Source organism: Neoarius graeffei, chromosome 5 (genome assembly GCF_027579695.1).
Source record: "Neoarius graeffei isolate fNeoGra1 chromosome 5, fNeoGra1.pri, whole genome shotgun sequence".
Lineage (NCBI taxonomy): Eukaryota > Metazoa > Chordata > Actinopteri > Siluriformes > Ariidae > Neoarius > Neoarius graeffei.
In genome coordinates this window covers 41,065,927-41,092,505 of record NC_083573.1, presented here as the reverse complement: position 1 = coordinate 41,092,505, position 26,579 = coordinate 41,065,927, and the positions used below count along the sequence as shown (strand labels likewise).

The 26,579-nt window shown below is 41.6% G+C and overlaps 1 protein-coding gene across 1 annotated transcript in view; it reads left to right on the top strand.

Moving 5' to 3' along the window:
- itga10 (integrin, alpha 10) overlaps window positions 1-26,579 on the top strand; it is a 108,202-nt gene that overhangs the window by 51,627 nt on the left and 29,996 nt on the right. Inside the window, exons 6-9 of the mRNA XM_060921725.1 lie at window positions 313-427; window positions 608-735; window positions 7,760-7,908; window positions 17,776-17,926. Of these exons, the coding sequence (XP_060777708.1) occupies window positions 313-427; window positions 608-735; window positions 7,760-7,908; window positions 17,776-17,926 (543 nt within the window). The remainder of the gene's footprint in view (window positions 1-312; window positions 428-607; window positions 736-7,759; window positions 7,909-17,775; window positions 17,927-26,579) is intronic.

Sequence of the window (26,579 nt, the reverse complement as noted above, 5' to 3'; positions counted from 1 at the left end):
TCAAATGGCTTGATTTCAACTGAATTTTTCTGGTATTGCACAAGGTAAAAAAATTGTGCAAAATGTGACAGATATTTGACCAAAGTTTAATATAAAATAGGAGAATTACATTGATGTTGCTCCTGAATTTACCCATGATATGCACTTTAAGAGTTAGGTTTTAGGGTTCAGGTTAGAATGAGGTTTGGGTTAGGTATTTAGTTGTGATGGTTAGGGTTACAGTAAGGGGCTAGGGAATGCATTATGTCAATGAGTGTCCCCACAAAGACAGTACAATAATATGTGTATGTGTCTTTATTTGTGTGTTTTCAGGCCTGTGCCCCACTTTGGTCTCAGGAGTGTGGTACATCTCTCTTCAGCACGGGGATCTGTGCGTCTGTCGACAATGACCTGGAAACCAAAGAGACCATCGCTCCCACAGCACAGAGTGAGAATGACTTGTACAATTTAAACAAAAATGTGTAAAACAAACACAAACAAGAAAAAAAAAAAGCTCTGGCCTTATAGAGAATCAGTGTTACTGACCTCTACAGCGACTTCAATAAATTCAGAAACAGCTAAATTAATTATAAGGTTTGATTGTAATGGATGTTTGCTTGTGTTTCAGGATGCACTACCTACATGGACATAGTAATAGTTCTGGATGGTTCTAACAGTATCTACCCTTGGTCTGAGGTGCAGAACTTCCTCAAGAACATCCTCAGCAAGTTCCACATTAGCCCGGAGCAGATGCAGGTGTGTGTGGGTTAAGGTAGACTTTAGTCTGTTCTATAACTTTGTTTTTCTGGGTCTACCTGTAGAGCTGGGTGTTAAAGGTCATAGGCAATGGTCGGAGGTGAAATGTAGAATATCAACTTTATTGTCTAGAAGAACGACCCAAAAAGCGAATTAAATCTTCCCGGTGTCTAATTTCATCTCATCTCATCTCATTATCTGTAGCCACTTTATCCTGTTCTACAGGGTCGCAGGCGAGCTGGAGTCTATCCCAGCTGACTACGGGCGAAAGGCGGGGTACACCCTGGACAAGCCGCCAGGTCATCACAGGGCTGACACATAGACACAGACAACCATTCACACTCACATTCACACCTACGGTCAATTTAGAGGCACCAGTTAACCTAACCTGCATGTCTTTGGACTGTGGGGGAAACCGGAGCACCCGGAGGAAACCCACGCAGACACGGGGAGAACATGCAAACTCCACACAGAAAGGCCCTCGCCGGCCACGGGGCTCGAACCCGGACCTTCTTGCTGTGAGGCGACAGCACTAACCACTACACCACCGTGCCGTCCTGGTGTCTAATTTGTACCCTAAAATTGAATAAAATGTTTAAAATATCCTGTTTTGCCCAATTTCCGAAGGTTTGTTTACATCTCACTAATGCGCACTTTCACAGCCAGGGGGCCGTCGTCGTGACGTCATTTAAGCCAAACAGACCGGGAGCAGCTCTGTGTTTACTTGTGAACCGAGCACGCGTTTAGGAGGTTCATTTATTTAACCACTTTCTAAATATACTTTTTTTTTTTTTTTTCTGGAGAGAAACATACAGGGCTAATTTTCAACAATTCAATAACAACATATACCAGGACATTTAATGGGGTTCCCCACTGATGCGCACAGGGGCACACACACACACAATCCCTATAATAGAACACGGATTCGTTTATAATGCTAATATAATTTATTGCTAATATTAATACAAGCATTATACTATTTATAGCCTACTCTAAACATACACACAAACATTAATCATGTTAGTCAATAGCATGTTAGCAGGTAGCCATTGCAAATCAACTTCAACTTAGTGGCCACTTTATTAGGAACACGTGTGTAAACCTATGCACAGACATTGAGCATGTCAGCCATTGTCATGTTCGCAGGCTAGCAGTTAGCATGTTAGCTGTGACTAATCAACTTCAACTTAATGGCCACATTATTAGGAACACATGTGTCTGTATAAACACGCACATACATTTAGCATGCAAATGGAATGTGAACCGTTAGCATGTAAGCATGCCCGCAGGTATCATTTTAGTGGTGACAAATTTAGCTTAGTGGCTACTTCATTAGGAACACTTGCGTTCAGACATACATACACACACACACACACACACAGACATTTATCATGTTAGTCAATAGCATGTTAGCATGCTGGCAGGTAGCCATGATAGGGTGACCAGACGTCCCGGTTTTACCGGGACAGTCCCGATTTGGGGTTGTGTGTCCCGAGTCCCGACAAAAGTCTGTCGGGGCACGGATATGTCCCGGTTTTCGCCACTCGCGACGTTTGCGACTGAGCAGCGTGGGAATCATTAGCGGAGAAATGTCTGCATTTACTATTTTGGTGAATTGACAGGAATCGCAAACTTTCCTGGTTACTGCCCCCTGGCCCTGTGGCATGGGTTTTTATTTAGCCGCATTATTCCAGACAACAGAACATGTTGCCATGCAACAATAAAATAAACATTAACTGGCGCGAATGTTCTTTGTCTAGCAGCTAGCAGCAGTAATGCCGCAGCAATTATGCCGAAAAGAAAATGTACCTTTTCCAAAGATTTACAGGGCACCTACCCCTTCCTCCGAGAGGTGCAGAACAATGCGCACGAAGCCTACTGCACACACTGTAAGTGTTTTGTTCCTGTACTGAGTTGGGTAGCCTATGCTGCAAATGCTGTGCGCTCCTGTGGGGGCTTTCCTCGGGCTGTCGCCCCTCTCCTCCTTTATTGCTGAAGCCGCGAGAGGCCCTTCATATAATCTTTTTTTTATTCACCTTGTTATCCCGAGATAACGACATAATTAATTCAGGATCTTGAGAAAACAACACAACTAATTTGAGATCTCGAGAAAACAAAACCGTTATTCCGAGATCTCGAGAAAACAAAGCAATTATTTCATGATCTCAGCTGGATCACTGTATCTCCGTCGGTAGAGACGAAGCCGGGCCAGTCTTCTGCGGAGGTGCTGCGGACTAATTTTGAAATGATCCCTTATTAAAAGACTTAATGCAATCTCTCCCTGTGTCAACCCCTGATCAAAATATTGCCTTATTAGGTGATCGATTATTCCAGACATTCTAATGACCAAAGTTGCGTCTATACAGAATGAGAAATAGCCCCAAAGTCAGCATATCACAAGTCTCTTGGCGCACCTAAATGAACCATTTCTCAGCTGTTTACTCAAGATCTTGGAATAATTGTTTTGTTTTCTCGAGATCTCGAAATAACGGTTTTGTTTTCTCGAGATCTCGAAATAACGGTTTTGTTTTCTCGAGATCTCGAAATAATGGTTTTGTTTTCTCGAGATCTCGAAATAACGGTTTTGTTTTCTCGAGATCTCGAATTAGTTGTGTTGTTTTCTCGAGATCCTGAATTAATTATGTTGTTATCTCGGGATAACAAGGTGAATAAAAAAAAGGATTATATGAAGGGCCTCTCTCGGCTTGCGTAGTAGATATTCTCAAATCACTTGTCTCTTTTTTGTTTCTGTTTAACATACCATTCTGACAGTTTGGCCATATTGCTGTGTTGAACAGCTTGTTGCAGCTTCCATTAAAGTGTTCACTTTCGTACACGTCTTCTTGCTTTATTCATTCAGTTGTGGGGAATGGTTAGTAAGGTTGATTCTGACCTAGGCTATGTTGAGGTCACATAATTATCTACTTTTTAAGTTCATGCTATAGTGCATACAATTTTAGAGATATAGCCTACATGTGCATATGCATTCTTCTTGGTGTTCTCACAAACAGGTGGAATAAATCAGTTTAAATTTGGCCTATGGACATAGCCTGGCCTATTCTCAGCCATTACAAAATCTGTTGTCTGACCATAATTTAACTGATCTGTATACCACTATGCTACTAGATAACAAAATGCCTGTTTGTTTTATTTCATGTGAGATGTTGATAAATGTGAGCTTCAACAAAATGATAAGAGCACCTCTCTGAGTGTCACGTTTACGCAAAAAAAAGGTGTGCGTGCACGAGCATGGTCGCGCGCAAAAGTGTCCCGGTTTCAGACTAGGGAAATCTGGTCACCCTAACCCATGACAAACTATCCCTTTTGTCTCATTTACACAATGATTGTCCAGGATCCCTCAGGATTCTTTACTTGAAAAATTGCAAGCAAAGGTAAAAATGTTTATCTCCAATCTTCTCCTTTTTGCTTGAGCGTTGCTGGCTCGTTTCTTCTTTGACTGCTTGCTTTTGTGCTCGAATTTTGTTGGAACAGCGTTAGGTTTGAGCCTTCTCTGTCCAACACTGACACCTAAACTCTCCAACAGATGGGGATTCTTCAAAAATGAATCCTCCTCAAAGTGATCGGAGCACAGAGCGGCGTATTTACCCGGCTGCCAACCCTCTCGCTTCACACGCACAATCCACTCTCTCTGCCTCTTCGCCTCTTTTGGAAAACGGTAAAAACTTCTTCCTGAACCGGTCCCGTTGTTACAGTTCAGTGCACAACAATAAGGCATGGGTTTTTTTGGAAATTCCCGAACGCACTTCTGCACTCAAGCCGAACGGCAATGAAAATACACGGAAGCGGACTCAACTCAAGCGGTTTGTTTGGCTTAAATGACGTCACGCGCCAAGTGGTCACGGAAATAGCCGACAGAAATTCGCCACGATCCACGCTAACTTCACACATCACATCACATTATCTCTAGCCGCTTTATCCTTCTACAGGGTCGCAGGCAAGCTGGAGCCTATCCCAGCTGACTACGGGCGAAAGGCGGGGTACACCCTGGACAAGTCGCCAGGTCATCACAGGGCTGACACATAGACAACCATTCACACTCACATTCACACCTACGCTCAATTTAGAGTCACCAGTTAACCTAACCTGCATGTCTTTGGACTGTGTGGGAAACCGGAGCACCCGGAGGAAACCCACGCGGACACGGGGAGAACATGCAAACTCCACACAGAAAGGCCCTCGCCGGCCCCGGGGCTCGAACCCAGGACCTTCTTGCTGTGAGGCGACAGCGCTAACCACTACACCACCGTGCCGCCCCACGCTAACTTATTTTAATTATTACTTATTAACAATACTTCTTGGAACCAGAAGAAAATTACAGAGGGTTTTTTTAACATGTAAAGTTTCAAATGTGTATAAAATTAAAACCGTTGCCTATGAGCTTTAAGAGCACAGCAGTGCAAAATGTCATGTATTCCCTGTTCTAATGCACCTCATTCAATGAATCCTAGTTAGCCAACTTCGCTGTACAGTGAAGTCAGAGACACTGTCAGGAAAAGAACAGTTCGCTGATTAAAATATGAATGGGGTAACGTCCAATAGTGTAAAAAAGGTTGATGTAACAGGACGTCATATAGGTTAATAACAAAAAGCGCTAATTGCTTTCTTGATCAAACTATTAAATCAAATTCTCATGTTGACACAAGCACAGAATTAGGATACTTTGCAAAAGTCCAGACCGGGTTTTGATAACAACAAAAGTCCTCGTCATAACTCTTATCCTGTCCAGTAGATACAGGTATTATAGAGATAATGCAGCTAGATATTACAAATACTGAGAAAATGCATATATGCTACATCTGTGAAGACAAAGCAGGCTATGCATAAGTTCCTTATTTTAAAACTCAGTGGCTATAACACCAGGTAATACAGTAGATTACATAAGTATTCACCCCCTTAAGCTTTTCCACATTTTGTAAATGTACATCCTGGAACTGAAATTAACTTAATGGGATTATGTCATTAATCTACTCAAAATACCAAAATAACCCATGATAACGAAAAAAAGAGGGGGAGGGGCAATATAGTTCTCGTCTGGATAGTACTTATGCAAGCCACTGTACATCCTTAGCTCTCTCTCCCGTGTGTGTGTGTGAGTCTCTCTGTGTGCGTCACAACATGGCGGCAGGAACGAACGCCACTGCACCACACTAGACGCGTCCTCACCCGTCGTAACTGCCGGCGAAAACGCAGGGAAATTTAAACTGTAAGACTCGGTACCACTGGGCCAGTCTAAAGCTGCAAGGGAAATTGGCGGGTTTAGCCTTTGCAGATCATGCGTTGTCACACTCTGTGCTCTCTAACTGCTCCGTTGGTGAGGACATATTAATGTTTACCATCAAAGCCCGCCTCCAAGTCCTCCCAACGAAGTATAACTTGGCCACCTGGTATCCCCATAATCATGACCCACACTGCATCCTTCACTGTTCTACTAGGGAAAATGAAACAACTGCCCATATCTTTAATGGCTGTAGTTTTTATAAAGGACTCTACATTGTGAGGCGGCACGGTGGTGTAGTGGTTAGCGCTGTCGCCTCACAGCAAGAAGGTCCGGGTTCGAGCCCCGTGGCCGGCGAGGGCCTTTCTGTGCGGAGTTTGCATGTTCTCCCCGTGTCCACGTGGGTTTCCTCCGGGTGCTCCGGTTTCCCCCACAGTCCAAAGACATGTAGGTTAGGTTAACTGGTGACTCTAAATTGACCGTAGGTGTGAATGTGAGTGTGAATGGTTGTCTGTGTCTATGTGTCAGCTCTGTGATGACCTGGCGACTTGTCCAGGGTGTACCCCGCCTTTTGCCCGTAGTCAGCTGGGATAGGCTCCAGCTTGCCTGCGACCCTGTAGAACAGGATAAAGCGGCTAGAGATAATGAGATGAGATGAGATGAGACTCTACATTGTAAGACACGACCGACTGGTTGACCTGATCTCAGAGAGCATTAAAGACATTCTAGATGCAACTACAAATATGCATAAACACAGTGCGGTGCAGATCAACTGGTTTAATACAGAAAATCATGAGAATGTTCAATTGGATAATCTCCCAAACACTCCAGATATTACCATCATTGTTGAAATAGGCTGCTCTTTTGATTTATATATGGACACTTGTTTTAATGCCAAAATGTTGAAGTACCAGCCACTTCTTGAATCAATCATGGGTCCTGGGTATAACTGCAAATTAATTGTTCTTGTATTTGGGAGCCTTGGACATATACATAAACTGGTCATGCGAGACTTGCAATTGTGTGGATTATGCAAAACAAGCGCGAAGAGACTGGCCAGATACTGTTCAATTTCTGCCATAATAGGAAGCTTGTCCATTTGGAGACGGAGATGTCATATTTATCCATAGAGACTACTGGACTTATTATTTTTATATGATCACACTTGCCAATCTGCAGAATATTTCCAATAATGTTTGGATTTGTAATCCTTCCCTGTGCGACGATCCAAATAAAAGTATTAATGTGTGTGTGAGCTACAGCCCCAGGCCCATCTTCAAAGAAGAAAAGAGCCCAGAGTGAAACAGAGCTGGCAAATTCTGAGAAATAAATGGTCATGTTAAAATGAATAAAAAGCTGCGGTTTTTGTTGTGGAAAACGAGGTGGGAACAAAAGTTAGAGCTTATGAATGTGTGTGCATGTGTGTTTGTTATGTACATATGTCACAGACAGACTGAAACCAAACATTGGTTAAGTGTCCTTGTCAGTATGCCATGGCCTCTGAGTAAGGGCAGTAGTAACCAAGCCATGCGCATGTTTCTTCAAAGGCAGTAGACTGTGCGAGAGCAAGCAGGGGTAAACGGAACAGCTTCTGCTTTGTCGGACTTTCCTTATCCTGGCACCAGTGTGAATTTTTAAGGTGTTTGGTTTGGTATGCTGGAGTGAGAAGAGGTTGTGCGGTCACACTGACCTGTACATACTGCCTGGAGACTAGCATGCACACTCAGCACTAAAGTTCACTTTAACTGACATTTTGTTTCTGTGTGTCTGTGTTTGTTTTTGTCTCAGGTGGGTATCTTGCAGTACGGCGAGATTGCAGTTCATGAGTGGTCCCTTAAGGACTATCAGACGACAGAGGAAGTGGTGGAAGCTGCCAAGAACATCAATCGACAGGAAGGGCGAGAGACTCGCACCGCATACGCCATACAGATGGCCTGGTACGACTGCCAGTCATTCTCTCCTATCGTTCTCAGCATCTCTCGATTTTAGTACTATATTTTCTTTCTTGTTTCTCTTTCATTTTCTTATGTGTCAAGTCCGTTTTCTTCTCAGAACCAGTGTTTTGTGTTTTCATGTGGAACCGGAGCACTCAATAGTACCTTTGTCGTTGAGTCAGTGCCTCTAAAGAACACATTCCGGGAGCTGTAACACTATAGCTACCCCAGAGACCTACACAAACGTGCAGGGACCACAGTCACGTTTTTCTATTTAAGTTATCGTACTTCTCTTTTCTTATTTATTGTTAGTCCTCCTTTATCCGTATCTATCATTCTTTCCCTCCCTTTATTTCAACAGTTATTAGACCCAAAAGAACAAATCTAACTCATGCCACCAGACCTTACATCCGTTTTGTCTGCAGGAAGCATGACTAATTTTATTCCCGTTTCATTTGACATAACCAGATTTCATCTGACATAAAAGAGGCATGTCCATGCAGTTTCCACTGTAATCCAGGTAGTGATTTCATGAACCCACTCGGCATTTTTTCACTCAGGGTACACATTTGGAGAAATAAGATGTTATGCAGGTGTATTTAAAAAAAAATATGTCAAGTTTCTTGTATTAAACTTATATGTTTACATTAGTGTCATCGGATCACCACAGAGAACACTTTTTAAATTTTGTTTCCATGTTGATTCTTTCATTTTTTTATGCCTTTTTGGTCCATTTTAGGGCTGTTTTGGCATGTTATACTGTTCCACTGTACATTGAACTATATAACATCATACAAAATCCCACATTTCTAGTGCATTTTGTGGTATAAGATTGATATGAAATTATGATGTAGTATCTCTGCTTAATTTAATATATGCATATAAAAGAGTCATTTATCACCTGGCAAAAATTTTTCAGTTCTTTAATAACGTGTTCGTCGTTATGCCAAATGACGTTTTTGGTCAGCGTTCTCAAAAAGGAACCCAAAAATTCAATCACTGATTCTTTTAATGGTATCCATTTTGGTAGTTTCAATCTCTATATATGTAGGAATAATCTCATTATCTGTAGCCGCTTTATCCTGTTCTACAGGGTCGCAGGCAAGCTGGAGCCTATCCCAGCTGACTACGGGCGAAAGGCGGGGTACACGCTGGACAAGTCGCCAGGTCATCACAGGGCTGACACATAGACACAGACAACCATTCACACTCACATTCACACCTACGGTCAATTTAGAGTCACCAGTTAACCTAACCTGCATGTCTTTGGACTGTGGGGGAAACTGGAGCACCCGGAGGGAACCCACGCGGACACGGGGAGAACATGCAAACCCCGCACAGAAAGGCCCTCGCCGGCCACGGGGCTCGAACCCGGACCTTCTTGCTGTGAGGCGACAGCGCTAACCACTACACCACCGTGCCGCCCTGTAGGAATAATGCACAGAAAAAATGTGTTGACTGTAAGGCACCGACACCTTTCAGCGTTCATTGAAAATGTTCACTGGGACAATGGAAAAAGCAATGTAGTCTCTGTAGCCCTCTCTAAACTCGGGGTTTAGTCAGGGTTAAAGAATTTCCCATAATGTTTTTATAATTACCACGAGAAGTAAAGGTATAAAAATGCCTTTAGTCATTACAGACTTGAAGTAGTTGCACTGAGTAGTGGTTTAATTGAGAAATGTAGTCTCCGTAGCCCCCAATTCTTCGTTAGGCGTTTCTTCATTAGACAAGATATTTTGATTCTGTGCTCATTGCCATACACATTTTTTTTATTTAAGTTAAAGCTATCATTAAAATGTTCTACAACCTGAAATAAATCTTTTAACATGTCAACTGCATATACACTACTACCGTTCAAAAGTTTGGGGTCACCCAGACAATTTTGTGTTTTCCATGAAAAGTCACACTTTTATTTACCACCATAAGTTGTAAAATGAATAGAAAATATAGTCGAGACATTTTTCTGGCCATTTTGAGCATTTAATCGACCCCACAAATGTGATGCTCCAGAAACTCAATCTGCTCAAAGGAAGGTCAGTTTTATAGCTTCTCTAAAGAGCTCAACTGTTTTCAGCTGTGCTAACATGATTGTACAAGGGTTTTCTAATCATCCATTAGCCTTCTGAGGCAATGAGCAAACACATTGTACCATTAGAACACTGGAGTGAGAGTTGCTGGAAATGGGCCTCTATACACCTATGGAGATATTGCACCAAAAACCAGACATTTGCAGCTAGAATAGTCATTTACCACATTAGCAATGGATAGAGTGGATTTCTGATTAGTTTAAAGTGATCTTCATTGAAAAGAACAGTGCTTTTCTTTCAAAAATAAGGACATTTCAAAGTGACCCCAAACTTTTGAACGGTAGTGTATAACACAGGCACATACACTGGTGTAGTCTCTGTAGCCCCCACCAATTCACCGAAACGGTGGTCTTGATCAACAGGCCATATCTTCTGAATCAGATGAGGATACCTTATGAAATTTTCACACTGTAATATTAAGATAATGTGGAAACAAAATGCACTAACTAAAAATCTGAAAATCAAACTTTCAAAAAATGACCATTTTGGAACAGAAGTGTGTACCCTGAGTGAAAAAATGCCGACTATATCTTTGGACTAACAGAGCCATGTCAGTTAACTGCAGACTTGCTGTCAGCCATGCTTATTATATCAGGCTATATAAGGCATTTAATGTTGCAGCAACTTCTGTATAATGCACACAGTTTGGGCAAAACTTCAGTCCATTTTTTTTAAATGTTCTGCATACTAGCAATGCTGTGGTTTTCTACATTTTGTGAGGTTTTTTTTCCCCAAATGCAGAGTCAGTGAGATCGCTGCCATTACCAACCACTGCTTTATCCAAGAGCATTTTCATAATTTCTTTTCGCAGAGCTTGAGGAGGGGTACAAAAGTCTAGAGTTAGGGGTACCGCAGTTACTGTAAAGCAAAGTTTTCCCATCATGGCTAATTGGAAAGGTCATTTATAATCCCTGCATCTCCACGGTGTGAACAACCAGACATGTATTACATGCTTTATATCTTGTTTTAGCTCTGACCTGTTGCTTTGTTGCAATTTTGTTAGTGTGTGTTTAGTACATGTTAGTCTGTATTGATGTGTGTATGCTATCATTTTGTTAGTCTTTTACCATTTTTAACACGTCACACATTAGCCAGGTTTTCTCTTAGATAAGAACAGTACATAAGAACAGTTTTAGTACAATGTTCTTTCATGTTCCGAGTCCCTGATTGTTAAGGTGTATGGCGGAAATCATGAATTTGTGTTATACCGTATAATTGTGTATTTATTAACAGAACTCAACAACTGCCCCTAGCTTTCTGTTATGTGAGTTTCAAGTCAACAATTTTTCTTTTCTGTTCTCAGTGCAGGAAAACGTGTGCTACTAATGCAATAGATAAAGATTAGTTTGAAAACTTAATCATTTTTACAGTAATGGAACCAGCTACCCAACTAACTTAAAAAAACAACAACAAAACAATAGTTAATATCCAAAGCACACCATCATCTACACTGTCAGAAACAGGGGCACAGTCGGAGTCCATTTCTGTCCCCCAAGGTACAGTCCACACTCATGTACCCCTAAGGCTCATTATTAGACCTCAAGGTAACGATATGTTCCTTTTTAGGGCCAAAAAGGTGCATACATGTTCCCAAGCAGTAAATAAAGGGTGCAAATAAGTACCTTAGAGGGTACTTCCCCAGTGACAAGCCATTGTACGCCTGTATTTTGTTTTCTGAGAGTGTATTAAACCTAATATACAATATGTATTTAATCTATTTCATGTTACTTTCATAAGACAACTATTGACTATGAGTGAAAGGAATAGAATTATACCAACCCATTTACAGCGCCCTCCACAATTATTCGCACCCCTCGTTAAGATATGTTCTTAGGCTTCTAATAAATTAATTAAAAATAATAATAATAATAATATAGGACAACAATGCAAAAAAAGAAAAATCCAACCTTTAATTCAAGTGCATTTATTCAGTGGGAAAAAAAATCCCACATTTAAGAAATAATTCTTTTACATGAAATCATGTGTGCCACAATTATAGGCACCCTTGATGTTAATACTTTGTACAGCCCCCTTTTGCCAACAAGACAGCACTTAATCTTCTCCTATAACATTTCACAAGATGGGAGAATACAGAGAGAGGGATCTTCGACCATTCCTCTTTGCACAATCTCTCTAAATCATCCAGAGTCCTGGGTCTTCTCCTATGCACTCTCCTCTTCAGCTCACCCCACAGGTTTTCAATTGGGTTGAGGTCTGGGGACTGAGATGGCCATGGGAGGAGCTTGATTTTGTGTCTGGTGAACCATTTTTGTGTAGATTTGGCCACATGTTTAGGGTCATTATCTTGCTGAAAGACCCAATGACGACCCATCTTCAGCTTTCGGGCAGAGGCCACCAGATTTTGATTTAAAATGTTCTGGTATTTCAAAGAGTTCATGATGCCATGCACCCTAACAAGGTTCCCAGGGCCTTTGGAAGAGAAACAGGCCGACAGCATCACCGATCCTCCCCCATACTTCAGTGGGCATGAGGTGCTTTTCCGCATACTCATCTTTTGTGTTACGCCAGACCCACTTTGAGTGTTTGTTGCCAAAAAGCTGTATCTTGGTCTCATCTGACCAAAGCACACAGTCCCAGTTGAAGTCCCAGTACCGTTTAGCGAACTCCAGACGTTTACGTTTATGCTTGTAAGTGAGAAAAGGCTTTTTCGGTGCATGCCTCCCAAACAGCTTGTTGGCATGTAGATAGCGCCTGATGGTTGTTATGGAGACTTTGTGACCCCAAGATGCTACTCTTTGATGCAATTCTCTAACAGTGAGCTTTGGAGAACTTTTTACTTCTCTAACCATCCTCCTCACTGTGCGTGGTGGCAAGATAAACTTGCATCCTCGTCCAGGCTTGTTTGCCACTGTTCCAGTTGTTTTAAATTTCTTGATGGTTCCTCTGACTGTAGATCTGGGCAGGTGTAGGCGAGTGGCTATTTTCTTGTAGCCGTTGCCTGACTTATGAAGGTCGACACACATCTGCCTTACTTGAATGGTGTGTTCTCTTGTCTTTCCCATGTTGAAGAGTGGATAAGAGAAATAGGCCTCTGTGTCACATTATATTTATACCCCAGGGAAACAGGATGTGATGAATTACTAATTAAAGGTTCCTAGATACTCTGATCAACTTGATAAACTACAGTAGAAATGACAGAAATGCTTCAATTACATTTATTTTCTAGGAATTGGTATGGGTGCCAATAATTGTGGAACAGGTGATTTTATGAAAAATAATTATTTCTTAGTCAGGGATTTTTTAATTCACTTGAGTTAAAGGTTACATTTTTCTACAATTTTCAGTGTGAGATTATGCTTCTGCAATAAAAATTGAATTTATTTTAAGGCTCTTAACACGCCTTAACGAGGGGTGCCAATAATTGTGGAGGGCACTGTAGATTTAAATTTTTCATATTAGTATTTAATGACACTAGATTTCTTCTTCTTCTTTCTCTGTTGATGAAGTATTAACATTAGTAAGGTGAGGTGGGTCAGCAGGCTGTAATAATATTAATGTTTGCTGTTGTTGAGGGAGGACCAGAGGGTAAGAAGATGCTAGGTCAGCATAGCTGCAGGTGTGGTTACTGTACTGCGGACTTAGCTTTAGCCTCTGCAGCTGTTGAAACACACACACACACACACACACACACGCGCGCGCGCGCATGTGCGTTTGCATGAATATATACACACACACTGCAAAAAATGGCCTTTCAAAAATAAGAAATAAAAGATTAAAACAAAGCATATTTGCTTGAATCAGGTGAAAAAAATCTGCCAGTGGAACTAGTCAAACTTGACTTGGTAAGATTTCTTAAACTAAGATGAAAAATCTAACCTGTTTTTAGATTAAATAATTCCAAAATAAGGTTGGGGAACTTATGCGAGATCTGATTAACTCAAAATAATCAAAATAGTTCTTATAACAAGATCGTACTTCTTACATTTAGCCATTCAAGTCATTTTTATTTATTTCATTTTAAGGGTATTTCACTTAAATTCATGACAAAGTCTTAGCAGTAAAAACTGAATTTAAGATAAATATACTAATATTAGGATTGTTAAATTCTACAACTAAGCATTGCTAGCTTAAAAGATTCTCCTTTTGTGACCTCATCTCATCTCATTATCTCTAGCCGCTTTATCCTGTTCTACAGGGTCGCAGGCAAGCTGGAGCCTATCCCAGCTGACTACGGGCGAAAGGCGGGGTACACCCTGGACAAGTCGCCAGGTCATCACAGGGCTGACACATAGACACAGACAACCGTTCACACTCACATTCACACCTACGGTCAATTTAGAGTCACCAGTTAACCTAACCTGCATGTCTTTGGACTGTGGGGGAAACCGGAGCACCCGGAGGAAACCCACGCGGACACGGGGAGAACATGCAAACTCCACACAGAAAGGCCCTCGCCAGCCACGGGGCTCGAACCCGGACCTTCTTGCTGTGAGGCGACAGCGCTAACCACTACACCACCGTGCCGCCTCCTTTTGTGACCTGTAATTAGTAAAATACTCTAGATCTCTAGATATGAGACCAGAGACTATCTTGAATCAAGTTGACGACACGTGTAGCATTGCAACAAGTTTATTTTTTTTTCCCATTTCAGCATTCAAACATTAAAACATCTCTTAAGATTCCACTTCCCCAGGACCTCAGGCACCAAAAAAATAAATAAATAAATAAATAAATAAAGTCTACGCATTTTGACTTACAGTGTTTACACAACGCCAAAGCAACAGTGCATTTTGGGGGCACTGACTATTCATGTGTATGAGGGGTTTACAAGATCAGGCACAAAACAAACAAACAAACAAACAAACAAACAAACAAACAAAAACACTGAACTTAACTCACAGCATTCCAAAAAGACCTCACTAAAACGCCCTCCACTCACTCATAGCCTTTTTGAAGGCACTTGTCTGGTCTAGAGTATGTACAGCATCTAGAAGGAGCTCACTCTGAATTAGAGGTCTGCGCGGGACAGAATTTTCAGTCCCGCTCCTGCCCGCATTGTGCAGTCCCACCCGCTCCCGCAAAGAATTATGATTTTCAGTCCCGCTCCCGCCCGCGCCTGCCATATTTTGTCCCGCTACCGCCCGCAAATCCCGCATGATGCAGACGTTCGCGTTATTTCTCACGAAAGTTCTTGTCATTGTCTTGGGGAATTAAACATGCTGAGCTTAGCTGAGCTCTCCACTGACCGATCCTTCACCTAGCGCACGTAGCGAGGGTGCGCGTTGCCATGCGCAGCTGAGGCTTTACAGAGATACCCATTGTGAGCTTCACTAGAGGAGCTCTGCTCTTCTGCCATGATCAGAGATCTCAAACACGGAAGAGCGGAAAGGAATCGGAAACGTACGCGAGATTAGACCACTGTGGCAGTGGGGGCGTGGCCAAGCAGCAGTCTGTGAATGGAGGGAGGGGTCGGGGAAGGTAAGTGGCTAGGTCATTACACCTGATGTCAATTTGTGTGTGTTTGTTTGTTGCAGGGATGGAGTATAAAGGGAGGGGGAGAGGAGAGAAGAGGGATTCGCTCCCCGACCACAACACGTGTGTGTGTGTGAGTGAGTGAGTGAACGAGTGAAAGAAAGAAAGCTGAAAAGCTCAATAAAGTGAGTGGGTGTGAACATGAACTCTCGCCTGCCGTGCTTCTGTGCTCCACCCACATCGGGGATTACTACAGTGGTGCTGAAACCCGGGACGCACACCACTCACTTTATTGAGCTTTTCAGCTTTCACTCGTTCACTCACTCACTCACTCACTCACTCACACACACGTGTTGTGGTCGGGGAGCGAATCCCTCTTCTCTCCTCTCCCCCTCCCTTTATACTCCATCCCTGCAACAAACAAACACACATACACACACAAATTGACATCAGGTGTAATGACCTAGCCACTTACCTTCCCCGACCCCGCCCTCCATTCACAGACTGCTGCTTGGCCACGCCCCCGCTGCCACAACCACATCCGCAAATTTAGGCATCTTAAAATGTTTTTATTAATGCCAAATAAAATATCCAGCACAAATTATATATGATGGACATAAATTAATAATTTATAAATTTTATTTTAAACACGTTTTTAGTTAGCGGGACTGCAGCTTATCACCTCTCCCGCCCGCGCCTGCATTGTGCACTCCCCCTCCCGCCCGCACCCGCAATGAGCTTTCAAAATTTGTCCCGCGCCGCACTGCTTTGCGGCGGGTCCCGCGGGACTCCCGCGGGAGTGCAGGGCTCTACTCTGAATGACTGAGAAAACAGTCGCAGTAAACTTAGGATATGTAAGGTGGAGTTGAATTGTAATGAAAGATTCAAAGATTTCAGTAAAGTTCATTTATTCCTAAAACAAGCATACTTTGTTTTTTTTCTTGAAACAAGATGAACCACATTTGACAAATGTCCAAAATGTACTTACTTGTTTTAAAAAAAACTTTTTATTTTCAAAGGTGCTCCAAATAAGACTTTTTCAAGACATTTTGTCTATACAAGATTTTCGAGATGGACTGTCTAAAAACTAGCCTTTCTAGCTAAATGAGGTTTTGCTTGTTGGGCAATTATGTCTTATAATAAGGGTGGCTAGATGTTTTGACTTGAAAATAGACAAATAAACTTCCTAAGATTTTTATTTTTTGCAGTGCACACATACATTCTCACAATGTTTAACAATATTTCAGTTGTAGATCCATTCTAAAGGCAGATTATACAGTGTGTATTAAATGTCAAGCACACTAATTAATTCAAACATATTTTAAAGTGAAAGCAGCATGAGTGAAAACCACATTTCACCAGATGGAGCACTCTTTCAAGTCCTGTACTGGCTTTAAATAACACCAGTTAACAGTATCTTACTTTCTCCCACTTTCTCAATCTCCTTATACAACTCTCTGTAAAACTTCCAGCATCTAATCTAAGTAACACTGCATTTGTGCCATTTACATTCCTCAGTATTCATCATAAATGCAACATATTCGCAATTAAGACGTGCCTGCTCCCGGTCTCTGATTTAGCTAATTAATTGAATCCCTTACTACTCTGTGTATCATTCCTCTGATGTTTATACTGAGTACACAGCCTCTACGTATTTCTCACAACCACATCAGATGCCTCTTTTCCCTATATCTGATGTCATGAGCATGTTATTCCCATGCGGTGTCTGTGATATGAGCCTGCCATCCTATACCCACTCTTGGAAGTACTGTGAGGTCTTAATAATGATCCTTAACAGAAGGTTCTCCCTTTTATCCCCGTTTCTCCCCCTCCAGTATTTTTAATTGTCCCCCAATCTTTTATTGTATTCTATTTTATTAGGTCCTATTTCATTCTCCACTCTGTGATCTAGTTCTCTGTGTCGTCTGTCTCTTTTGCTTTCTCTCTGTATGTAATTAGACAGTAGGCTGCCGGGTGTTTTCTAACTTGGCTCCTCTTGCGGAGAGCCGCTGTGATATATATATATATATATATAGCGTAGATCTGGACTGCCTCCTGAAAATCACTGAGCTGACTAACAGTGAGGCCGCCACGCACTTTCCGCTTTAAGATGATGTTCAAGGTCACACAAACAGGATGGAATGTGCATTTACCATTTTGCAGAATTTTTTTATGGAGATTAGAAGTAATCAGAAAAAGACAGTTAAGCTTAGAAAGAGAGTCAGATTACCATTGATGTGCTGAAGAGAGTCACTTGAATTTGTCTTTTTTTTCCTCATTTTACTATTTAAATGAGAGCAAAGAAAAACTAACAATTTGTTAACATGTCCTTCAAACTTACACTTTACAGTACAGAGGCATTCAGTGCCGAAAGAGGAGCTAGAGATGGAGCCACTAAGGTGATGATTGTGGTGACAGATGGAGAGTCACATGATGGCGACGAGCTTGCTGATGCACTGGTCGAGTGCGAGCAGCGTAACATCACCAGATACGCCATTGCTGTGAGTGCACTTCACACATTTATACTCAACGCAAGCTACCAAGCATTCAGCTAATTTGACCTTGATATTGCTTTGACTATATACTCAAGCCCTTATTTTTATATCCCTGGATACTTCTGATTTTTGATCCTGAAAGGTCATTCGTTCGCTAAACTGACCATAATTGGCACTGATGTATTTCGAGCTTCAGCTGCACCCTGCTTTCCAGTTCTCCATTTCTCAGATCCACTGTAAAGGAGGAACTCAAGCCATTCTTTAAAAACAGTCTTAACCACTGGATTTCTCAGCAGACATGGATGAAAACAGAGTTCAGAAATAGCGCTAAAGACTTCTCCACCCCTGCACAAGCCCAGTGGGTGGGAGAGTGGTTGCAGCACCTCCCTAGTCTTTTACCAAAACCACAACACCGAGAAGAAGCAAGTTGTAGAAAAGCCTGACACGCTTTGGACGAAGGGATTTTTTGAGGAGGATTATGTGATCAAAGACAAATTGAGAAGTAGACACGAAATGTATTTAATTTGTTTTCAGTGCAACACTCCTTTCCTAAATCATCTGGTGCAGTGGCAGTGTAAATATACAGAAACAACACGCACCTTTTATTAGTTAAATAATCCCTCTTATAAAGCTCCATAATACTACTTAGTCTCAGCCTCTTGATGCCTTCAACACCGCTTATGATACATTATTCTACTATGTAGAGGACAGTCTTGGAAAGCTACAAAGGTCTATATTTTGCTGAACAGTTGTTTTTTTTTTTGTTTTACATTGTTATAAATTATATTCTCAGTGCAAAAAATCTTTGCATCCATAATGCCTTGATACAGCCTTGGCCACTTTTTGGTATTATCTCCACTGAGCGCACTCCATCCCCATGTTCATTGGAATATTCTTTTGTGCTTTATCTAATTCAAGACAGATATTGAGACTGCTACTGTTATCAAAAGAGTCATAATAAAGCTACAATTATTGAGGATTGTCAGGGTGCAAGCACTTAGAGATGCAATCGCAGGGAGAGCGAGTACATCACAAACTGCAAACTGAGCCAAATCGGGAAACTAGAATTGTAGTCAGGGACGGGCAAAGGTCAGTCGATCAGCAAACAGGATAACGCAGGAAAGATGAGAAGACAAAGTCGGAACTAAACGTAAACGGGGATCTTAACGGGAAGTCAGCCAGACATCAACCGGCTCGGTAAAGTCAAGTACAGGGACACAGAACAATACTTCACACTGACTAAGTATGAGAGCTGAGTGTATATATAGGCTTGGTGATTGTAGGCAGATCAGTGACAGGTGATGTAATTAAAATTCTGGTGATGGGGGGGGGGCTCTTCGGAAGTGTAGTCCGGAGCGGCCATGTTTGGAGGCTGCGCCGAACTCAAGCTTTCAGCGTCGTTACTGACAAGGATATCTTGCACAACAGAACCCGTTATTTTGTCGTCCAAGTTATTGGTTTTTCTAACAAACATTTTTAGACATAAAGACATGTAAAAAAAATGTAAATAAACAATGGTGGTGGAGGCATTTTGCTGGCTGGTATTGTTTGTCTATTTGTCCCCATGAGAGGAAAATCAATACTAATCATACTTTATGCCATAATGAAACACTTCTGTCCTGCTGAGAGTGATCTCTTTCAGGATGACCTGCCGCCATCAACAAGACATGGGGATCACCAAATGTTTTGATGAAAATGAAAACAATGTAAATCATATGCTAGGAGCTTCACACTCAGCAAATCTCAACCCAACTGAACACCTATGGAAGATTTTGGACCAACGTGTTAGTCAGACAGCACTCTCTACCACCATCATTAAAACTTGAGATTGTGAGAAGGCACAGTGAATCTGTTCTGGTCATTTGTGGTGGTCCATAACCTTACCAAGACACTTTATTACCTCGCCCGCTACAGAGTAAGCGGGGCTAGGTATTGTTTTTGGTCGGGTTTTTTTTTGTAAACGATATTACGGGAAAATGGCTTCATGAAACTTTCAGGATAGATGGGTATTGGTCTCAAATAGAACCTCCAACATTTTGAGGGTCATCTGGTCAAGGTCACCAAAAAGGTCAAAATCGTTTTTGTTGTGGTTACTGCCTCATATACAAGCGGTAGCCAGTACGTCATCGTGCTGTAAGAATGTAAGAGTGTAACGATCGCGCACTGTGCATACATGTGTTCCGATTAAAATGGCCGGTGAGTGTATACAATTCGGTTCACCATTTGAAATAAATGGACTAAAGAAATCGCTTTCAAACATGGTTATGCTTATTACAGAGGGAAAGTGCGTTCCACTGAGCTCTAGCGCCGGGCCATTTCCAGGAAATAAGAGTTTCGGTCATGGTGACAGCGTGTGTATGTCAGCCTCGGTTCGGAGGTTTCAATTTTGAAAACTGTAAGAGGTAAGAGTAGAATAATATAAAAGTACAGACACTCAGTATGTACCCATAGGCTACCTATTTTTTTCATGATATCTTCCTTCATATTCATCATAAGTGCTACCGGGCGAGGTTTGTTTTGCCTGGCAACACTTGTTTTGTTTATTTTTTTCCTTTAATTTGTCACCAATTTGTAGAAGACCCACAAGGACCTACACTACCGTTCAAAAGTTTGGGGTCACCCAGACAATTTTGTGTTTTCCATGAAAAGTCACACTTTTATTTACCACCATAAGTTGTAAAATGAATAGAAAATATAGTCAAGACATTTTTCTGGCCATTTTGAGCATTTAATCGACCCCACAAATGTGATGCTCCAGAAACTCAATCTGCTCAAAGGAAGGTCAGTTTTATAGCTTCTCTAAAGAGCTCAACTGTTTTCAGCTGTGCTAACATGATTGTACAAGGGTTTTCTAATCATCCATTAGCCTTCTGAGGCAATGAGCAAACACATTGTACCATTAGAACACTGGAGTGAGAGTTGCTGGAAATGGGCCTCTATACACCTATGGAGATATTGCACCAAAAACCAGACATTTACAGCTAGAATAGTCATTTACCACATTAGCAATGTATAGAGTGGATTTCTGATTAGTTTAAAGTGATCTTCATTGAAAAGAACAGTGCTTTTCTTTCAAAAATAAGGACATTTCAAAGTGACCCCAAACTTTTGAACGGTAGTGTAAATTGAAGACTCAGTTGAAGAAAAGGAAGTAAGAGGACTATTTTTGTTTATTTTGACCTATGACTCATCTTTCACAACTGTTTCATTTAATTTCCTCTCATACAGACTAATGAAAAGCCAGCTAACGAAGGAAATCTTTTCCACCTGTGTGCAAAACAGTGTCTCTCTGAAGCTCCTCAGGAGAACTACAGAACTGAATTGTGACAACTGGTTTTCATGCAACGCCAGCAAAAGCATAGCTTTTATGTTTTTCATGTTCTTTCCTTTGACTCCCCCTCAACCAGGGGACAAAAAACCCAAAAAAACTCAAATGTGTAATAAAAAGTGTTCAAGGGAGTGTCAAGCAGTGGCCTTGTTGAAATAACAGCGTCAGTGGTGCAGTGGAGCCAGGCTGTGTTTTAGACATTAGTGATGTGAAGGAAAGATTTCACGACTAACACATGGATGTGGTGATGTTTTACAGGGTGATATGGTAAATGAAAAAGGGTATGTGTGAGACAGAGATACTATATATTGTATGTTGGAGTACCAACTGGCAGCTAATGCAACACTATATCTCATGGGATCTGGTAGCACAGTGATTAAGGCATTGGGCTAATAATTAGAATGTTGTGAGTTTAAGACCCCGTTTACACGTAGCTGGGTATCTATAAAAACGGATATTTATTTATGCGGTTGCACCTATCATTTACACGTAAACGGAGGTTTCAGTCACTGAAAACGGCTGCTTTCAAAAACTCCGGGCAAAGTGGAGATTTGTGAAAACTCCGTTTTCATGCCTGCGTGTAAATAGTGGAAAACGGAGTTTTCTCCGTGTTATGGGGAAAACGGAGTTTTAGCATTGTGATCTGACGGTCCCTCCTCCTTGGCTTTCAGATCTCTGGTTGGCTTCCTATTTGTTTGACATGTTTTTGACAGCCTTCCCTGGCTGTCAAACGGAATTATTTTCTAGTACGGGGAGGAGAAGATACTCGTTTTCATAAATACCCGGCTACTGTACGTGTAAACAAAGTATGAATCTCAGCAACACTAAGCTGCCTAGTTAGGTTCTTAAATAAGACTCTTAATTGCTCAGTTGTACCCTGTCTCAATTGTAAGTCACTTTGAGTAAAGCTGAGACTGACTTTATGAGCAGAAGACACTAGATTGCCTTCATCCTGATGGCTGATTTAGACATTCTGAGAGATTCATGGGTCTGAGGCAGAGGAATCTGCTATTTAAGGCAAATACTATGTTTGTGCTTAATGAATACAGTGCATGTACCCTAATCTAGAGATATAGAACCCTAGTCCAGTCTCAAGATGTTTTTTTGTTGTTGTTTTTGGTTTTTTGATTGACTTGGATTTGTCTTTTGGCATTTGGACTTGGACTTGAGCATTGATCTCACCAAATATGGTCTGGGTCTTTACCAAGAAATAAATCCTTCTTCCAAAATATCTAGGCTAATCACTGGGACAATAAACAAATGAAACAGTTTAAAGTAAGTAAAGACTTGGCCTTGAGGAGTATTTGATGGTCTTTGATCTAACTTTTGAGTTGGTCCTAGTTTTATTTGGACTTGATCTTGATTTGACATCCTTAAGACTTATCTCCAATCAGTCATGATTAATCCTGGTCTTGGACTTGTCTTGACATTGAAAATTGTGTTTTTGATGACAGCCCTACCCTAAACCCTCCTATTTTTCCTCTCATTCCCTATTGTGTGTGAAGTTTAATTAATATCTACGGCCTTCATATGGGGCGGCATGGTGGTGTAGTGGTTAGCACAGTTGCCTCACAGCAAGAAGGTCCTGGGTTCGAGCCCAGCGGCCGGCAAGGGCCTTTCTGTGTGGAGTTTGCATGTTCTCCCTGTGTCTGCGTGGGTTTCCTTTGGATGCTCCGGTTTCCCCCACAGTCCAAAACATGCAGGTTAGGCTTACTGGTGGCTCTAAATTGACCGTAGGTGTGAATGGTTGTTTGTCTCTGTGTCAATCCTGCGATGACCTGGCAACTTGTCCAGGGTGTATCCTGTCTCTTGCTCATAGTCAACTGGGATAGGCTCCAGCTTGCCTGCGATCCTGTAGAACAGGATAAGCAGCTACAGATAATGGATGGAAAGGCCTTCATATGTACAGTTGAGGTCAGAAGTACACTCATCATGGACATGAATGTCATGGCAATATTGAACTTTCAGTGATTTCTTTGAATTATTCTTTTCCAGAACGATTGTGCATACATTTTAATTTATTTTGAGTTTTCTGAAATCAACACAGGGTCAGAATTATACATACAGGGTCAAAAATATCCATCCATCCATTATCTGTAGCCGCTTATCTTGTGTAGGGTCGCAGGCAAGCTGGAGCCTATCCCAGCTGACTATGGGCGAGAGGCTGGGTACACCCTGGACAAGTCACCAGGTCATCACAGGGCTGACACATAGAGACAAACAACCATTCACACTCACATTCACACCTACAATCAATTTAGAGCCACCAGTTAGCCTAACCTGCATGTCTTTGGACTGTGGGGGAAACCGGAGCACCCAAAGGAAACCCACGCAGACACGGGGAGAACATGCAAACTCCACACAGAAAGGCCCTCATTGTCTGCTAGACTCAAACCCAGGGCCTTCTTGCTGTGAGGCAACAGTGCTAACCACTACCGCCCCAAAAAATATACAGTACACCTAATATTTTATTTAGTTAAATATCCCTTAGCAAGTTTCTCCTTGGCGGCACGGTGGTGTAGTGGTTAGCGCTGTCGCCTCACAGCAAGAAGGTTCTGGCTTCGAGCCCAGTGGCTGACGGGGTCTTTCTGTGTGGAGTTTGCATGTTCTCCCCATGTCTGCGTGGGTTTCCTCCAGATGCTCCGGTTTCCCCCACAGTCCAAAGACATGCAGGTTAGGTTAACTGGTGGCTCTAAATTGACCGTAGGTGTGAATGTGAGTGTGAATGGTTGTCTGTCTCTATTTGTCAGCCCTGCGATGATCTGGTGACGTGTCCAGGGTGTACCCTGCCTCTCACCCATAGTCAGCTGGGATAGGCTCCAGCTTGCCTGTGACCCTGCACAGGATAAGTGGCTACAGAAAATGGATGGATGGAAGTTTCTCCTTGACCTGACACTTTTGGTAGCTATCAACAAGATTCTGATAGAATTCTGGTTGGATATTTGACCACTTTTCTTGGCAGAATTATTAGAGTTCAGTTAAATTGGTTGGTTTCCTGTCATGAACCTGACTTTACTTAAAAGTCCACATATTTTCAATAGTTTTGAGGTCATGCAATTCCAGAAGATTAATGTTAGACTGCTTTATCCATTCCACAACCAACTCTAATGTGTTTGGGGTCACTGTTCTGTTGGAACACCCAACTGTGTCCAAGTTTGAACCGTCCAGCTGATGGCTTGAGGTTTTGCTGAGGAATTCTGAGGCAGTCCTCTTTCTTCATTATTCTGTCCACTTTGTTTAACCATGCTTAACAGTTGCTTAACAGTTGATAGTGTTCTTGGGGTTAAATGCCTCACCTTTACTCTTCCAAACATACCTCTGGTCATTGTGCCCAAACAACTTTGTCTTATCTGACCATAAAACTTTCCTCCAGAAGGTGTTTTCTTTGTCAGTGTGGTCAACTGCAAATTTTTGTCAAGCTTGAAGGTGTCAGTTTTGGAGCAGGGACTTCTTTCTTGGATTGCAGTTTCTCAGTCCATAGTGATGCAAAACTCATTTGACTGTAGACAGTGACATTTGTGTTCCAGCAGCTTCCTGTTCAGGGCAGGCCTGTGACTTGGTGGTTCCTGGGTTGTTCCTGAGCATCCAAAGTAATTTCCTCTCAGCTGAGGGTGACAGATTGGATCTTCTTTCAGACCTTGGCAAAGTGGCTACACCTCACAATAATCTGTGCTTGTCAAGTAAATCCTTTTTATTTTGGCACAGAGAAGCTAGCAGCTGTAGTCAATGTCATGTAGCAACTAATTATGATCACTAACAGGAAGTTACGAGGCCTTGGCAAATTAAAAAAATTGTTTTTTAGAACTTTCAGCATCACTGAATTAATAACCTAAATGGCTTGTACAACCCCATTTCCAGAAAAGTTACATTGCTGTGTAAACTGTAAATAAAAACAAAATGTGATGGTTTGCAAATATTGGAAACTCTATGTTTTATTGAAGATAGTACATAGACAACATATCAAATGCTGAAACTGAGAAATTTTATTGTTTTTTTGAAAAATGTGCTCATTTTGAATTTAATGCCAGCAACACGTTTCAAAAAAGTTGGGACGGGGCAAAAAAAGACTGCAAAAGCTGTAGAATGCTAAAAAAGAAAAAAAAAACAACCCCTAAATATGTTAATTGGAAACAGGTCAGTAACATGACTGGGTATAAAAAGAGCATCCCAGAGAGGCGGAGTCTCTCAGAAGTAAAGATGAGGAGGGGTTCACCACTCTGTGAAAGACTGTGTGGGTAAACAATGCAACAATTTAAGAATAACATTCCTCAATATAAAATTGTAAAGAATTTGGGGATCACATCATCTGTGGTACATAACATCATTAAAAGATTCAGAGAATCTGGAGAAATCTCTGTATGCGGGGGACAAGGCCAAAAACCACCGTTCAATGCTCGTGATGCCCTCAGGCAACACTGCATTGTAAACAGACATGATTCTGTAGTGGAAATCACTGTATGGGCTCAGGAACACTTCAGAAAAACCATTGTCTATAAACACAGTTCATTATTGCATCCACAAATGCAAGTTAAAACCAGATAGAAATATCCAGAAACAGCACTGCTTTCTCTGGGCCCGAGCTCATTTATGATGGGCTGAGATGAAGTGGAAAACTGTCCTGTGGCCTGAAAAATGTTTAATTATTTTTGGAAATTATAGATGCCGCGCCCTCTGGGCTAAAGAGGAGGACTATTTGGCTTGTTATCAGCGCACAGTTCAAAAGCCAGCATCTGTAATGGTATGGGGTGCATTAGTACACATGGCATGGGTAGCTTGGACATCTGAGAAGGCACCATTAATGCTGAACGATATATACAGGTTTTGGAGCAATATGCTGCCATCCAGACAAAATCTTTTTCAGGGAAGGCCTTCCTTCTTTCAGCAAGACAATACCATGGCTCTGCACTTAAAGAGTCCAGGTGCTAAACTGGCCTGCTTGCAGTCCAGACCTGTTGCCCATTGAAAACATTTGGTGTATTATGAAATGAAAAATATGACAAAGGAGACCCCGAACTGTCGAGCAGCTGAAATCCTATATCAGGCAAGAATAGGACAACATTTCACTTTTAAAACTACAGCAGTAAACATGCCCCTGTTCTAACTTTTTTGAAACATGTTGCTAGCATCAAAATCAAAATGAGCATATATATTTTTCAAACAGCAATAAAATTTATCGGTTTCAACTTTTGCAGTTTCAATAAAATATAGGGTTTTCGCGATTTGTAAATCATCGTATTCCATTTTTACTTACATTTTACAGTGTTCCAACTTTTTCTGAAAACAAGGTTGTTTATTTTTGACCGTGTGTGTAATTTTCTTCAAGTTCTTGTT